We start from the raw sequence: 18,391 nt of genomic DNA, 5'->3' as shown, positions 1-18,391 counted from the left end.
ACTCCACTGCCATTTCACCTAAACACCTCCATGCTTCCACAGGTATGTCATCTGGGCCAACAGCCTTTACATTCCTCACCTCTTCATAGCTATCCTTACTTCCTCCTTGCTAATCCATTGTACTTCATGAGTCACTATCCCTGCATCATCCAACCTTCTCTCCCTCTAATTCTCTTCATTCATCAACCCCTCAAAGTACTCTTTCCATCTCCTCAACACACTCTCCTTGCTTGTGAGTATGTTTCCCTCATTATCCTTTATCACCTTTACCTGCTGCACATCTTTCCTAGCTCGGTCCCTCTGTCTAGCCAATCGGTACAGGTACTTTTCTCCCTCCTTAGTGTCCAACCTTTCATACAACTCTTCATATGCCTTATCTTTAGCCTTCACCACCTCTCTTTTTGCCATGCACCTCATCTCCTTATACTCCTGTCTACTTTCTTCATCTCTTTGACAATCCCACTTCTTCTTTGCCAACCTCTTTCTCTGTATACTCTCCTGTACTTCCTCATTCCACCACCATGTCTCCTTGTTGTCCTTCCTCTGTCCAGATGTCATACCAAGCACCTTTCTAGCAGTCTCCCTTACTAGCTCTACTGTAGTTACCCAGCTATTTGGTAACTCTTCACTGCCACACAGTGCCTGTCTTAACTCATCCCTGAACTCCACCTCACAATTACCCTTTTTCAGTTTCCACCATTTGATCCTTGGTGCTGCCCTCACACTCCTCCTCCTCTTCTTGATCACCGACGTAATCCTACAAGCCACCATCCTATGCTGCCTAACTACACTTTTCCCGGTCACTACTTTACAGTCTCCAATCTCCTTCAAACTGGCCCTCCTACATAAGATATAATTCATCTGTGTGCATCTTCCTCCACTCTTGTATGTCACCCTATCCTCCTCCCTCTTGTTAAAAATACATATCATTGTCCTATATATCTCACCTGGTAACAATATATCTACACTCGAAAATATTCTACTATGGGCCTCTACTGAAATTAACTATGAAACTTATATACTTGGTGATGTGAATATTAACTATTGACTGGAATATAATCAATTGCCCCTCTCCCTCCCTATCCATTAATCTCTATAGCTTCACTCAAATAATCCTCTCCATCACTCAACCTAACAAAATAAACCCTCTTGGATCCACTATAGATTGTATCCTAGTCTCAGATCCAAATAAAATAACCAATTCTGGCACAATTCCTGATACATTTAGCGACCACCTCCCAGCCATTATGCATTGCTCAACTAGTTCCTCCCCACACCAGCATCAATACATTTAAACTCGTAAACTCAGTAGCTTCCACCCAACTACTTTCTCAAATACTTTCAGACAAATGAACTGGCAAATTCTAAACATCCTTCCTCTTGACAAGGCTATAGAATACTTCAACTCTGTCTTCCTTGATACTTTAAACTCACTAGCCCCACTAAGAAACAAAAGGATAAAAACTAAAACTGCTCCTTGGCTATCCAAAGAGACAAAACAGATTATGCACCACAGAGACAAACTATGGAAGCTTTACCAAAATGATAAACTGGACAATGCCTTGCTCCAATATAAACAGCTCCGCAAACATGCAAAACGACTAATCACCAAAGACAAAAAATCCTACTATAACAAACTTCAGTCCAATAACAATAAAAACCCAAAAATTCTGGAACTCAATAAACTCACTCCTCAATCCAGGCTCCAAAAATAATCCCTGTCCTGACCCAAGTAAATCTGACCTCGAACTAGGCTCTGAATTTAACTCATTTTTCATAGAAAATATCACTACACTCACCAAGACATTTCCCAATAATAACCCAACTGTTCTACACTCTCCCCCTTCTAACTCACCTCATCTGTTTGAACTCAAACCCATCTCCACTAACTTTATAAAAAAACGTTTGTCTAAACTTAAACCTTGCTCCAACATTCCCAACAATATTCCCTCTTCCTTCCTAAAATGTGTTGCTGATGGCATTGCTCTCCCAATCAGCATCATTATTAACTGATCCATAAAAGAATCATATGTCCCCAAACTCTGGTGCTCAGCTTATATTCTTCCTCTTCATAAAGGAGGCAAAAATACCAGCATCTCAAACTTTTGCCCCATTGCTTTGCTCTCACCAGTCTCCAAAATCCTAGAAAATGCATCCACCTCCAACTTATGCCTTTCCTGACCCAAAACAATCTTCTTACTCCTACTCAGCATGGCTTCCATCCAGGCCATAGCACAATAACTGCTCTACTCTCTTTCCTAGAAACTGTCAATCAAGCCCGAGATTCAGGACACTTAGTTTCTATTGTTTTACTCGATCTGTCTAAAGCCTTTGATACTGTTTCCTACAAGCACCTTCTCTGTCATCTCTCAAACCTTAATCTCTCACATAATGCTTTATCCTGGTTCTCCAGCTATCTATCAGACAGATCACAGGCAGTCAAATGGAAGAATTCCATCTCTTCCTTCCTACCTACCCCAACTGGCATACCACAGGGATCTATCCTTGGGCCAATGCTTTTTAACATCTTCATCAATAACTTTCACACTGCTATTCCTGATGCTAAAATCATTCAATATGCAGACAATTCAACCTTAGTCAGCTCTGCCTCAAACCTCTCTAAATTGCTGACTAAAACCCAAACTGCCTTCTCAACAACTGAAAACTGGATGCACCAAAACCACCACTCTCTCAATGCAAATAAATCAAAGATTCTACTATTCCCTCCCACAAAGACCCTCTCCTATGATAAAAACAACTTCAAAGTCTATAGTCAAACCAACTCACCTATAGAAGTGGTCCCCTCTGCCAAACAACTTGGCATTACTGTAGATGAACATCTCAAGTTTGATATTCATATTCAACAAAATATTAAGAAAACCCACCAAAAGTTAGGTATGCTGTATAGGAATAATCACTTTCTCTCCAACTCTACCAGGCAAACTCTGGCCTCGACTTATCTTCTTCCTTCCTTATTATACGGAGCCCCTCTCCTAACCAAACTGTCCTCTTCTATCACCTCTACACTAGCAAACTGCTACAACAAAATCTCTAAATTTGCCTCTAAATCTAAAAATACCACCCATCACTGCCTAACCCTACAATCCCTGAAGTGGCTTGAACTCCCAAACTACCTAGATTATCTCCAACTCACTACTGTACATAGACTCATATTTCACCCAACAAAATGTCCCACTCTAACTAACATCCTTCCCCCTTATACACCCAACAGACCTCTCAGATCTGAAAATCAGACCTTAATTACTATCCATAAACCTAAACGTCCTGCTGGCCAACTTGTCCTATCTTTCTCACAAGGCAAAAAATGGAATTCCCTTCCCTCCACACTAAGAACCATACCAAACTCAGAAAACTTCAAAACCCAACTATTCAAACACCTGTCCACTAAATGGAACTGTATCTGCCTTCACCAACCTAATCAAAGGGGGTACTCTCTCTGGTTCCCAAGCTCTACAACTCTCATAGTTATCTTTCTATGAGCCTATCTAAGCTCTCAACAATTTCTATAGCTTCTCTCTAAGCTCTCAACAACTCCTCCAGCTACCCTCACACAGCCCAACCCCGTAAATATTGTAAATAGCATTCAACTTTTGATGTGTGTATGTAAAGCGTATTTACATTTTCTTAAAAGGTTTGTATGTAAACTGTTTCCACACCTAACACATATCTGTTTTCCTCAAATGAAACTGTATGATCCCTACCTTCAAGCTTAATGAATTTGTTAACTATGCATGATATTGAATGCATTTATGAGTAACTATTCTGCATAATATTATCTTTAATATTAACTATCAGTTGTATCTAAATTGTATAATGCATCTTGGAGCTTTTCTCCCTGGGCCTCCACTGAAAATGGGTCAATTCGGCCCAGTGGACTTCCCCGGTAATCAAACTGCAAATAAATAAATAAATATATTAAGAAGCTGGGAAGGCTAAGAAGATATGTGAGGCATGCAGACTTATACAGCCCTGCCATTTATAATCATATTTATGTCTTCTGCTTGCAGGGTGAACCTGGCATTCCTGGAGAGATCGGTCCTCAAGGTATTCGTGGTGCCAAGGTAAGATGTCACAATACAAGGAGAACGGTTTTGAAAGGAATGTTGTTCCTCTATTTATGATTTGTAAAAGGGAATTTCAAATTTGGTCATATGAGATTTTATATGACTGCTTGATTCTGATGAGTTTTCATTATTTCTTGTAGAAATTATATTAAACATTTTAATTGGTGATTGTGATGATTTAAAACTGTTATTGAAGTAAATAAGATTACCTGAATAATATTAAATGCAATTAAAATATGCTAAGATATTTGTGAGATAGTACAACACTGTTTTGTAATGTTGCTTCTTTCTTCACGTGTGCAAAGTACACTGGTAGTAATAGCAAGGACTTCTAATGCTCTCTTTCAGAGACTGCCAGATCAGTATTCATATAAAGTGTACCATATAATTAATAAGTATGAATGTAGGGGATTCTAAAACTTACAGGACATAGAAATGGCTGACTGGCCTTGAGCTGCACTGAATCAGTTGGACAAGAAAACAAGTAAAGTTCTTCATGCTTATCAAATGATATATAAAAATCAGTGCAAAACAAGATTATATATCCCTCACACTGAAGGAGGTATGGGTATCCTTGAAACTGGCTGCATGTATATGTCTGCAGTTGTAGGACTGCATACATATTTGCTGACCTCATCAGATCCAAAAGTAGTGAAAGTTTTAAGGCACGAGGAAAAGAAGGGTGATGTACATTCTTGCTTAGCATAAACGTTGTAGAACAGCGTGGGAGTGAAAATAAAACTCGAAGTAGTCATGAATCAGATGGCAACTGAAAGTGCAAAAAAAAAACTATCTAAAGAAACAGACCAGAAGAAAAATGAAAATTGGAAGGTCCACAAATATAGTGGCAAGCATAGAGAATTCCTAGAAAGAAACATATGTCGACCAAGATTAACAGCAAGAATGATTAAGGTGAGGTAAACCTAAGCCAAAGGATGAAAGGCTAATAATGTCAGCCCAAGATATTGAGCTGTGTACATTCTGGTTTACAAAATCTATAGAAAAAGTGAGAGGAACAGACAAATGTGCAGGTTCTGTAAAACAGAATTGTAAACAGTTGCACATCTTGTTGCGGGGTGTGATATACTAATGGCAGAAGGACTGTATACTGAAAGGCATAACAATGTGGCAAGAGTGCTGCAATGGGGATTGTCCAAGCACTAAAATATAGAGGTAGCAAAGAAGCACTGGAAACATGAAGCCCAATGCATTATTGACAATGATGATGTTCAGATCACATAGGACCACCTAATACCCACATTTTAAAAATAGAGGCAAGAACACCAGATATAGCATCCCAAAGTGGAAAAAAGACAGAAGTAGCGTAAGTCACTGAAATTGCTATACCCAGTGACTACAGTGTCTTATGTACCAAGACACAAATTCACAAAATATCAGGATTTGCGAGCAGAAATGAGAGCAATATGGAAGAATGATAACCAGACTGTTCCAATAGTAGCAGGAGCAACAGCACTAATAGAAAAGAATTTACGATTGTACTTAAATATGCTACGAGTACATGTAATCCTATATAAACTGCAGGAGGAGCATTCTGGATACATTGTGGGTACTTTGAAGTGTTCTCTTAGTTAACATCAAAGACTGAAGCAATACTCATTTTCTAAGCTTTAATTATACTCTGACTTAGGAATGGACTCCACTCCAGACAAGATATGTAAATAATGCCAAACATTTGCAGAAATTAAACTGGGAATAGACAAATACAGATTCTGTAGCACAGAAATAGATACAGCAACACATATTGTTGCTGGTTGTGATATACTCATTTTATTACTGGTTATAATATACTCATTGTATTGCTGAATGTGATATACTCATTGTATTGCTGGGTGTGATATGCTCATTGTATTGCTGGGTGTGATATACTCATTGTATTGCTGGGTGTGATATACTCATTGTATTGCTGGGTGTGATATACTCATTGCATTGCTGGGTGTGATATACTCATTGCATTGCTGGGTGTGATATACTCATTACATTGCTGGGTGTGATATACTCATTGTATTGCTGGGTGTGATATACTCATTGCATTGCTGGATGTGAAATACTCATTGTATTGCTGGGTGCGATATACTCATTGCATTGCTGGGTGCGATATACTCATTGCATTGCTGGGTGTGATATGCTCATTGTATTGCTGGGTGTGATATACCCATTGTATTGCTGGGTGTGATATACTTATTGTATTGCTGGGTGTGATATACTCATTGTATTGCTGGGTGTGATATACTTATTGTATTGCTGGGTGTGATATACTCATTGCATTGCTGGGTGTGATATGCTCATTGTATTGCTGGGTGTGATATACTCATTGTATTACTGGGTGTGATATACCCATTGTATTGCTGGGTGTGATATACTCATTGTATTGCTGGGTGTGATATACTCATTGTATTGCTGGGTGTGATAATACTCATTGCATTGCTGGGTGTGATATACTCATTGTATTGCTGGGTGTGATATACTCATTGTATTACTGGGTGTGATATACCCATTGTATTACTGGGTGTGATATACTCATTGTATTGCTGGGTGTGATATACTCATTGTATTGCTGGGTGTGATATACTCATTGCATTGCTGGGTGTGATATGCTCATTGTATTGCTGGGTGTGATATACTCATTGTATTACTGGGTGTGATATACCCATTGTATTGTTGGGTGTGATATACTCGTATTGCTGGGTGTGATATACTCATTGCATTGCTGGGTGTGATATACTCATTGTATTGCTGGGTGTGATATACTCATTGCATTGCTGGGTGTGATATACTCATTTCATTGCTGGGTGTGATATACTCATTGTATTGCTGGGTGTGACATACTCGTATTGCTGGGTGTGATATGTTCATTGCTGAGGGTCTGAGTGTTTGAAACACACAAGACTGTTACACTGGGATTGTGCATACACTATTAACACACAGGTAGATGAGAAATACTAGAAATATAACCAGAAAACAATTACTGAAAATGAAGATCAACCAGTGCCAACAGACAAAAAACAGAAGCGAGAAAAACAGATAATATAGTCAAACTAAAAAGGACAAAAGTAGTATTAATCAAAAGCTACACATAGACATTATAGTGTTTTTACCAGTGAAAGACAATCAGTCATAAAATACCAGAATATGCTTGCAGATGCTAAAGCTGCCTGAAATACAGACACATCCAGATAGTTCCAGTAATAGTAGGAGCAAGAACGATAATATTAAAGAATTTTTAAGCATTCTTAAATGTACTGTCACTACAGTTAACTCCACATTAATTGTAGAAGGAAACATTTGTGAGTGCATTGTGGGTGTTGGTAATAGCACCCTTGGCAAACAAGGACTAAAGCAGTAATATCTTCATGGAATTTAATCATACTCTTGTCACAAAAATGGGGTCCATTCCTGTTCTGGTATCAATAATTCAAAACATTTGGAATAATTAAAATTGTATGATATAATTATTTGATGTCCACAGCATAGCTGAAGGGAAACTATAGTTTACAGCTTGTGCACTGGATATAGGTTTAATTTTGGGAGCCAAACATAAGTAATGACCATATTACATTAATAATAAAATAATCATTCGATATGAGAGGTTCTGAAGGCAATGGTAGGAATATAGCTGTGAAGGGGTGAGAATACTTATTTTGAAATGCTTGACAGATGGTGACAATGTGGGAGAGAGAGAAGAGGAGAGCATGATGACAGCTAACTTTACTGTAAATAAAAAAATGTTTTAAAGAAATTAGACTGATCTTATGGACTGAAGTACACAAACCTGTTTCTGCACAAGTTGAGTTAAGAGGGATACTTTAAATCTACATGCTGGTAGAAGACTTGCTATTAACTCTTATGATTTAAGTGATAAGTTATCTTGACACTTGATACCGGATTCAGAACATAAGTTATTGAAACAACTGTTTTCCTACATTTCTTTTCCTAATTTTGATACTATGAAATACAATTTTATAATAAGAAAACTTCCTGCAAAACAATTTAGGCATTGTTTTATTTAGTACAAGCAATATAATCATGAAAGCATTACCCTTAGCTTTAAAATTAAATTTATATTTTTTAGTTATATATTCTAACCTTAGATGTTTGGGTAGAGGCTCATTTTCTTGGACACTCGGGCATATTTGGTTTAATGGCTTGTTCACAGCCTTACATCAGAAAAATGGGGAATGAGGGAATCACACCAAGGGCTACCAGTTGGGGCACAAACGGAGTCAATAGTCTTAAATGAATCCTCTTTATTGGACTGCCAGAGAAGAGAATCATGACCACTTCCAGAACCTGGATGTGAGGTAGCATGCTACATATTAACACAGCATCCCACTTTCCTGCTTCTCCCAAAGTCATGGCTATTCAGTCATTGGCCTGTTAGTATAAAAGGTAAGCACTGACGGTGATCTCTCATTATTTACAGAGGCTGTTAAAAGGAGCAGATGCTCTAGTCATCATAAATGGCATCAAGACTGCATACTTCTCATAGTAGTAATCCTTATTTGTTTATATTAAAAATGGCAGTTGAGGTGGCGGGCTTGAACACCAAGCAGGAAATGCTGCTTGTGGCAGGACAACAGATAAATAAGTTTGTAGGCAGTGTTGGAAGAATTCATTGCCTAATGACTTTTTTTAAAAGATTTTTGTTGGTTGTAACATCAAAAGTCACAAAAAATAGAAAAGCAGATGTTATACAAATCTGAAGTAATTTCATGGTGCAATTCATTGCGCTGTTTGCATTTCTTATATAACATTAAAGCAGAACCATATTTGCATTCATTATTTTACTAAGTATTGAATTACCAAATAACTATTATAATATGCACATCTTATCCATAAATATAATATTTAATCTATATAAAACGTAAAATCTTTCATTCTTTCAGTTGAGGAGGTACCATTGCTGTAAATTTTCAAAACTGTTGTTATTTTTGGTCAGAATTTGATTTTTTTATTTCATGTTGGTAAATTAATATTATTATTATTATTATTATTATTATTCTGTTGATATGGACTTTCTAAAGGAACAATAGAAATTTCAGTAAACCTAGGTTTTATTGGTTTTAACCACTTTATTATTATTATTTTTCTTGCTATTATTGAAATATTATCTAAAATCATTTTTGTAAGCTTAAAATTGTCTGCCCATAATGCTTGGCCAAATGCTTGTATATATTCTCAATAATTTCCAAGTTTTGTACATTCAAGAAAAATATGCTGCAAATCTGTATCTACATTTTCTTTACTTCACTGTATACAACTGCTTTTATTTTTGTGATTCTGGCCATTTTATGTGGGGTATAAAATGCTCTATTTAGTAATTTTGATATATATTTATATTCTTCAAAATAGCAAGATTTTAGTACACTTAATAGATCTCAACATTAATGTTTTTTCTACAACTATATTTTATATTATAAAATTGAGCAATATGAGCTGTAGTGGTATAAGATGGGGTAGTGTAACCTGGTAAGAGAACATGGAGCCGCAGTGCATCTAGTCAAATACTGCATTTAATGGAAATGAAAGCGTGCGTGTGTGTGTGTGTGTGTGTGTGTGTGTGTGTGTGTGTGTGTGTGTGTGGGGGATTACATAAGAAATAAAAAAAAATGTGTATTTAAGAATGGTGAATTTTTCCTCACACTCCAAGGATACCACCGTCAAATCTGTCAGTACTGTCCCTGGCTAAACTGAACTCCATTTAAATACTGATGGGTTGAATGGCATTATTCAATGCATTCTACTTCTAAGTATCCTAGTTTAATTAAGTGAAAGTCCTATTAAGATCTATATACAGTTCTGAAATGTAGAGTTTTAGAGGCATTTCCCTGTGACAGTCTGGTATGCTGTATTTTATTCATTTTCCAGCATGGGTGGATTATGACTTTCTCAGTGATGATAATGCAACACATATCCAGAATATAAAACAGCAAAACCTCTTGTTCCACAGAGTCAAGTCGAATTCATGCTTCCAAAACGCAAAACTTTAAATCCAGATCATTTGAACAGCTGAGTTTATTGACTAAATCACAAAAAATAAAAAGACTGCTAAGTGCTTTCATCCCTCAACAACAAGCAAGGGGATTTCATCAGAACAGTCATTACACTTCAGAACCTTCCTTTTATACTGAGTCAATTAACTGGTTGTTACACCCATAACAACATTTAAAGTGAACAGTGCTTTTTACAAGAAACAGCACACATAAATTTGAATGTACAGAGTAAAAAAATCACTTAAAAACTATGTTACTATAAAATATTCCTAAAAACCTAATAAAAGAAACATATGCTGTTAAGATGTAAAAATAAAATGTTAACACAATGTTGAAATGTATAATATATTAATAAAATATGTTATAAAATATACTACATTATAAAACAGCCATAATAGATGGGATGCACCAGGAAAACAAAATGAAATATGTTTACATGAGGTGGTGTTGTTGTTGTTGCATCTTTTGGCTTATCCTGGTTAGGGGTCGCAACAGCGAAACTCAGGTCCGCTAATGTTTGGTAATGGATTTTTTATGTGCCGAGTTACCAGCCCTGACACACAACCTTCAACGAAGGCATGCCCATTCACGTATGCCTCCACACAGAAGGCACTCTAGCTGAGAATCGAATGCGACAACGTCTTGCTGTGAGGCGACAACGCTACCGCAGCACCACTACCACGGGTATTTATAATTTTAGTGCCCTCTTTTTAAGCACTGGTAATAAGGAGATATTGTTGGGCAGCCACAGTGGTGCAGCAGTTAGCATTGTCACCTCACAGCAAGAGGTTCTCCGGTTCGATCCTTGGCTGGGGTGCCTTCTGTGCAGAGTCTGCATGTCCTCCCTGTGGTCACGTGGGTTTCTTCTGGGTGCTCCGGTTTCCTCCCAAAGACATGTTGTGGGTGGATTGGACACTCTAAATTGTCCCTAGGCATGTGTATGTGTGTGTGTGTGTGTGTGTGTGTGTGTGTGTGTGTGTGTGTGTGTGTGTGTGTGTGTGTGTGTGTGTGTGTGTGCCTTCTGTGGAAGGTTGGGTGCCAGGCTGGCAACTTGACACTGTAAAAAACTCTACTGTCAATCATGAGCAAACAGGTGATCTGCTGTGGCGACCCCTAACCGGGAAAAGCCGAAAGTAGAAGAAGAATAATGAGATATTGTTTTTGATGCCAGGTGCTTTAACTGCATTCAACCACATCTGCCATTGTAATTCAGCTAATTCTAAGTTCAGTCCAGAATATATTAGCATTAATTAGTATTAAATTGCGAGTAAAACTCATATGGTGTACCCTTTCTGTTACTGGAAAGATTCTAGCCCTAACCTCAAGTATAAACAAATATGCAGTGACATATAGTTGTATATGTCTTTCTGTCCAAAATAATCAGATAAGTGCATTCTATAGCTGAGCAACTCAGCGTAATTTCCTGAGAAATGTGCTAGAAAGTTTCATATGGTGTCAGAGATATTTTGTGTTTGTTAGTACCATTAGTGGGCCAACTTAGAAAGTAAAACACACAGCTTTGTGCCATTTAACTTTTAACCATGGCTCTCATCTTTCTTTGATTTTCCAGAATGACCCTGAGCATTAGCCTCATGATTTTCCACTATCCCTCATAAAATGCTTGATATAGCTTCATGTTTCTTAATCTACAGAAAATGCATGTTGATACAAACTCTGTTGTAATATTTACTTTCTAAGTAAATTACAATAATATTCAAAGGTAATAGCTAGCCATTTTTCTTCATTATTTTTTTACTTTGTCCTTAATTCTTGAAAAATGATATTGAGAGCTATTTTTACTACAAACCTATATGACCGATGCATTCTAGACTGCAAACTCAGTAAAGATCAAAACCATACCTTTTTTGATATATCAGAACTAAATAGATAAAGATTATTTCTCAGAGAAAGTGAGATTTTCTGCTTTTTAAATACTAAAGTAAAATGAAATAATTTTTACAAGTACACAGTGGCATCCACACATTTGAGATGATTTTGTCTCCTAGCTTTTTGTGTAGTTAGATTCTGCAATATGCTGTATAAGGCAGAGCATCCAGGTGTCCTGTCCTGAAAATTTTATAAAGAAATATGAAAGAATTATGCAGTTGTTAACATTTACTGGTAGGATCCTGATTTCTTAGTGGTTAAGGTCTTCGCCTCCCATGCACAAGGTACAAGGTTTGATCCTGACCTCCGACCAATGCCTGTTTGGAGTTTGCATGTTCTCCCTGTGTCTCTGTGGGGTTTCTTCCATGTCCAAAAAACATGCTGAGTGTTTCCATCTCAAACTCACCAATGAATGGAGCTGAAGGCAGCAGCACAGACTCTACATGGTGCCCTATAGGGGGAAGAGTTGTACAGACCAACTGCCTTGGACATCTACTGTGGTGCGCAGTATCCTCAAGGTGGCAGGGCTAGCCACTTGGTGTAAAATATGGCTCTAGGTGATTCAGTCATGTTGACTAATGTCGCCAAAAATGGGCGTGGGTAGTTACCTGTGATAAGTGGGTTGAGGGCTCGGCCTAATCTGACCTACGCCAGGGACCTGTGCTAATGGTGGGAGTGTTATATGTGCCCCTATTGGCCAGTGTGTGCCCGCCATAAAGCCCAGCAGCCCTGGGTCAATAAGCTACTGGCTGGCCTGCCTGGGCTACCTGGGATAGCTCTGTTGAGCAAAAGCTGGACATAAAACCTGCCAAACATGAACTGAGAATTGCTACGCTTAATGTAGGATCACTGACAGGACACAGCTTGGAAGTGGATGACATGATGATACAGAGGAGGCTGGACATCCTATGTATCCAGGAGATGAGATGGAAGGGCAGTGGAGCAAAGTCACTTGGCTTGGGATCCAGAGTCTACTACTCAGGTGGAGGGCAGGCTAGAAATGGTGTAGGAGTTGTGGTGAGAGAGATGCTTCAGAAAGCAGTAAGGGATATCATCAGAATTAATGACAGACTCATGGCAGTCAGCCTCCAGTGTAATGATAGAGCAGTATTCATAATCTCAGCCTATGCCCCATAGCAGGGTTGTAGTAGTGAGGAAAAGACTGCATTCAGACAGCAGTTGCAGGACCTACTAGATAAAGCACAGCATGAACTAGTGTTGATAATGTTGAATGCACATATCGGGACAGACAGAACAGGATATGAGAACTGCCTGGGTCCACATGGGTGGGACAACAGGAATAAAGAAGGAGAAGCCATTCTAGACTTCTGTATGGCAAATGGCTTGATAGTAGCCAACACATGGTTCAGAAAGAGAGACAGTCACAACATTACATACAAGAGTAATCAACATGCAACTCAGGTAGACTTCCTCCTAGTAAGGAAAAGGCACTGGGGCAGAATCCATGATTGCAAAGTCATCCCCAGTGAAACAGTCGGCCTACAGCATAAATCACTAGTTGCCACAATCAGCTGCAAGCAGTGGTCAGAGAAGGCTTAAAGGTCAGCAGAGACGAGGTTGAAGATGTGGACGTTGACTGGAGAGAAAGTACAACAGTTCAAGGAATTACTCAGGGCTCTAGCACCCCAAGAAGAGGAGGAAATAGGTGGAGTTGAAGAAGAAGAATGGCAGCGCCTAAAAACAACATGTGTTAGGACTACAGAAAAGATATGTGGTTGAGCCAGATATGGAAATAAGGTACATAAGGAAAGCTGGTGGTCGAATGCAGAAGTCCAGGAAGTCATCAAAAGAAAAAAGGAATGCAGGAAGAAGTGGGAGATAGAAAATACTGACCAGACTGGGAAGGACTACTGGTTGGCTAACAAAGATGCTAAGAAAGAAGTTGCAATAGCAAAGAATAGGGCATCAGAGACTCTCTATCAGCTTCTGGAAAGTGATTCAGTAAGGGACACAAACAAACTATATCAGGTTGCAAAGCAAAGACAGAAAGATAAAGAAGATAGTTAGACACCCTTCATAAGGGATGCCAGCAACAACCTGCTGACCAGCCCAGAGGACATCAAAGACAGATAGGAGTATTTTCAGCAGCTTCTGAATGAAGAAAACCCCACATAAGCTGTACTGCCCCAGAAACAGCCTACAATGAGAGAAGAAGAGGAGCCCACCCTAGAAGAAATAAGAACAGCACTAAGGAAGATGAAGCCAGGGAAAGCAGCAGGCTCAGATGAGGTCACAGCAGATATGATAAAGACGTTGGGTGAGATAGGGGAGAAATGGCTCCTGAGGGTACTAATAGCAGTGTTGAGAGAAAGGCATATCCCAGATGACTGGAGAATAAGCATACTTGTGCCAGTGTACAAGAACAAAGGGGACATCCACAACTGTGGGCAGTACAGGGGTATCAAACTCCTATCACATTGCATGAAAGTTCTGGAGAGGGTGACTGATAAACAGATATGCAGAGTAGTAGAATGTAAGATGGGAGATGGGCAGTTTGGATTCAGATCAGGATGCAGCACAACTGACCTGATGTTTGCATTGAGACAGATACTTGAGAAGAAGCTAGAGATGAGGAGAGAGTCCAACTGGGCATTCCTAGACTTGGAGAAAGCATATGACAAGCTCCCAAGAAATCTGATCTGGGCAGTATTGGGTTGGTTTGAAATCCCAGAAACATTGGTAGAATTAGTGCAGGCTACGTGCAAGGATCCAATGACTCAAGTATGAACAGTGTTTGGCATCACAGAGGGGTTCCCAATGGGTGTTGGTGTACATCAGGGTTCAGCTCTGAGCCCACTGCTGTTCATACTGGTGATGGACTACAGTAGCAAACAGGTTGGAGGGGACAGATCAACAAAGCTGATGTATGCAGACGATGTGGCAGTACAGGCAGACTCTGAGCTAGAACTTCAGCAAAGGATAGGAGACTGGAATGCAAATCTGAAGGTACATGGGATGAAACTAAGCACAGATAAGATGGTGGTAATGGCAGCAAATTGGAGAAATCAGAAGAAGCTGAGAATAGAGATAGAAGGGAAGATAGTGGAACAGATAAACAGCTTCAAGTATCTGGGAGGAGTAGTTGAGGAGAAGGGTAGTCTGAATGAAGATGTCAAAGCTAGAATCAGAGGGGCTGCAGCCAACTGGCATAGAGTATCAGATGTAGTCTATGACAGAAGAATGCCAAAGAAGCTGAAAAGTAAGGTGTACAAGACAGTGGTGTGAAAGAGAGACAGTCACAACATTACATACAAGAGTAATCAACATGCAACTCAGGTAGACTTCCTCCTAGTAAGGAAAAGGCACTGGGGCAGAATCCATGATTGCAAAGTCATCCCCTGTGAAACAGTCGGCCTACAGCATAAACCACTAGTTACCATAATCAGCTCAGCTGCAAGCAGTGGTCAGAGAAGGCTTAAAGGTCAGCTGAGGCTAGACTGAAGATGTGGAAGTTGACTGGAGAGAAAGTGTAACAGTTCAAGGAATTGTTCAGGGGTCTAGCACCCCAAGAAGAGGAGGAAATGGGTGGAGTTGAAGAAGAAGAATGGCAGTGCCTAAAAACAACATGTGTTAGGACTACAGAAAAGATATGTGGTCGAGCCAGGTATGGAAATAAGGTACATAAGGAAAGCTGGTGGTCGAATGCAGAAGTCCAGGAAGTCATCAAAAGAAAAAAAGAATGCAGGAAGAAGTGGGAGACAGAAAATACTGACCAGACTGGGAAGGACTACTGGTTGGCTAACAAAGATGCTAAGAAAGAAGTTGCAATAGCAAAGAATAGGGCATCAGAGGCAGTCTACCAGCTTCTGGAAAGTGACTCAGTAAGGGGGAAAAAGAAACTATATCAGGTTGCAAAGCAAAGACAGAAAGATGAAGAAGATAGTTAGATACCCTTCATAAGGGATGCCAGCAACAACCTGCTGACCAGCCCAGAGGACATCAAAGACAGATAGGAGTATTTTCAGCAGCTTCTGAATGAAGAAAATCCCACAGAAGCTGTACTGCCCCAGAAACAGCCTACAATGAGAGAAGAAGAGGAGCCCACCCTAGAATAAGTAAGAACACCACTAAGGAAGATGAAGTCAGGGAAAGCAGCAGGCTCAGATGAGGTCACAGCAGATATGATAAAGATGCTGGGTGAGATAGGGGAGAAATGGCTCCTGAGGGTACTAATAGCAGTATGTAGAGAAAGGCATATCCCAGATGACTGGAGAATAAGCATACTTGTGCCAGTGTACAAGAACAAAGGGGACATCCACAACTGTGGGCAGTACAGAGGTATCAAACTCCTATCACATTGCATGAAAGTTCTGGAGAGGGTGACTGATAAACAGATATGCAGAGTAGTAGAATGTAAGATGGGAGATGACCAGTTTGGATTCAGATTAGGATGTAGCACAACTGACCTGATGTTTGCATTGAGACAGATACTTGAGCAGAAGCTAGAGATGAGGAGAGAGTCCAACTGGGCATTCCTAGACTTGGAGAAAGCATATGACAAGCTCCCAAGAAAGCTGATCTGGGCAGTACTGAGTTGGTTTGAAATCCCAGAAACATTGGTAGAATTAGTGCAGGCTATGTGCAAGGATCCAATGACTCAAGTATGAACAGTGTTTGGTGTCACAGAGGGGTTCCCAATGGGTGTTGGTGTACATCAGGGTTCAGCTCTGAGCCCACTGCTGTTCATACTGGTGATGGACTACAGTAGCAAACAGGTTGGAGGGGACAGATCAACAAAGCTGATGTATGCAGACGATGTGGCAGTACAGGCAGACTCTGAGCTAGAACTTCAGCAAAGAATAGGGGACTGGAATGCAAATCTGAAGGTATATGGGATGAAACTACGCACAGATAAGACAGTGGTAATGGCAGCAAATTGGAGAAATCAGAAGAAGCTGAGAATAGAGATAGAAGGAAGATAGTGGAACAGGTAAACAGCTTCAAGTATCTGGGAGGAGTAGTTGAGGAGAAGGGTAGTCTGAATGAAGAGGTCAAAGCTAGAATCAGAGGGGCTGCAGCCAACTGGCATAGAGTATCAGATGTAGTCTATGACAGAAGAATGCCAAAGAAGCTGAAAAGTAAGGTGTACAAGACAGTGGTGTGACCAGTACTACTGTATGGTACAGAAACCTAGGCAGTAAAGGCAGAACAGTTGAAGAAGCTAGAGGTGATGGAAATGAAGTGCCTGAGAAAGGTGGTAGGATACACACTGTGGGATAGATGATGAAATGAAGTCATAAGAGCAGAAGCCAAAGTAGCTCCAATTGCAGAAAAGATCAAAGAGAACAGATTACGGTGGTTTGGACACATGCAGAAAAGCAGAAGACAATCTGGTGAGGAAGATTTGGGACAGACAGGAAGAAGGTAAGAGGAAACAAGGACATCCAGCAAAAAAGGTGGATGGATTGTGTGAAAGAAGAGATGCGATAGTTATGCATGGGTGTTGAAGAAGGCAGGAGTGCGGCAGTGAATCGAGAGAGTTGGTGACAGTTAATATGTTACCACAACTCCATGTAGAAAAAAAATGGGAAAAACGGGGATGATGATGATGGATGATGAATCCAGTTAAGGTTGGACTGGCCATTAAAAATTGCCAGATTGCAACATTTTTAAAACCTTTAATTTAAGGATAGCAATTCCTTGTCTTCAATATAACAAATGCAAAAGCTATCAGACATTTAAATTTATTGTGCCATTGTGATTCAAGGCTTGATAAGGACATGTTTTGTATAAGTGCATAATTGTCTATCTTTTAAATTAAACAATGACATTAAAATTACATTCTTCGTTAAAATTGAAGCTACAGCCACTCATTTGTTTTAAAGCTAGGAGAATAATCTAAGCATATTTATAAGTAGTCTTTGCACTAAAATCCATTGAACATTCTGAGGGCGTTCCAGCCTGGGGGGGGGGGGTGGATAAGAGGTTGTAGCTGGGATAATAATTTAGGGTCAAGAAAGTAGCAGATGGTTAGTGGAAAGGCACAACAAGTATGTGTGTATGTGTGTGTGTGTGTGTGTGTGTGTGTGTGTGTGTGTGTGTGCATGGGGGATCCTCTGAAAAGATCACAACAATATGTTGAAACATTTTAGAGATATAGCCTTTAATTTACATAGACCAAAAACACTTAGTAGTAAGGATACAATTTTCTTGAAGGTGTCAAGAAGTTCAATAAAACTTCTTATAGCTTATTGGTTATTGATGGCACACTACATAATCACATAAGCAGGCTTCGACTGAAACCAGACTGTCATCCAGGGTAAGTCAAAAGTTTCATGTTGCCAAAACAGAATCATTTTTTTTTGAGCCTAAGAGTCTACTTGCATGACAGTGATCACCGCAGATGCTGGGAAACCTCACAGCTGGAAGTGGCGACAAGAAGGCAAA

At 39.5% G+C, this 18,391-nt stretch overlaps 1 protein-coding gene across 1 annotated transcript in view; it reads left to right on the top strand.

The window, feature by feature from the left end:
- The window catches only part of COL9A2 (collagen type IX alpha 2 chain), a 447,350-nt gene that overhangs the window by 301,809 nt on the left and 127,150 nt on the right, over window positions 1-18,391 (top strand). The window contains exon 22 of the mRNA XM_044059964.1: window positions 4,029-4,082. Within this exon, the coding sequence (XP_043915899.1) occupies window positions 4,029-4,082 (54 nt within the window). The remainder of the gene's footprint in view (window positions 1-4,028; window positions 4,083-18,391) is intronic.

This window comes from Protopterus annectens, chromosome 1.part2, assembly GCF_019279795.1.
Source record: "Protopterus annectens isolate FY-2018-M chromosome 1.part2, PAN1.0, whole genome shotgun sequence".
Lineage (NCBI taxonomy): Eukaryota > Metazoa > Chordata > Ceratodontiformes > Protopteridae > Protopterus > Protopterus annectens.
The sequence above is the reverse complement of the archived record's forward strand: the minus strand, read 5'-3'. Positions and strand labels throughout refer to the sequence as shown.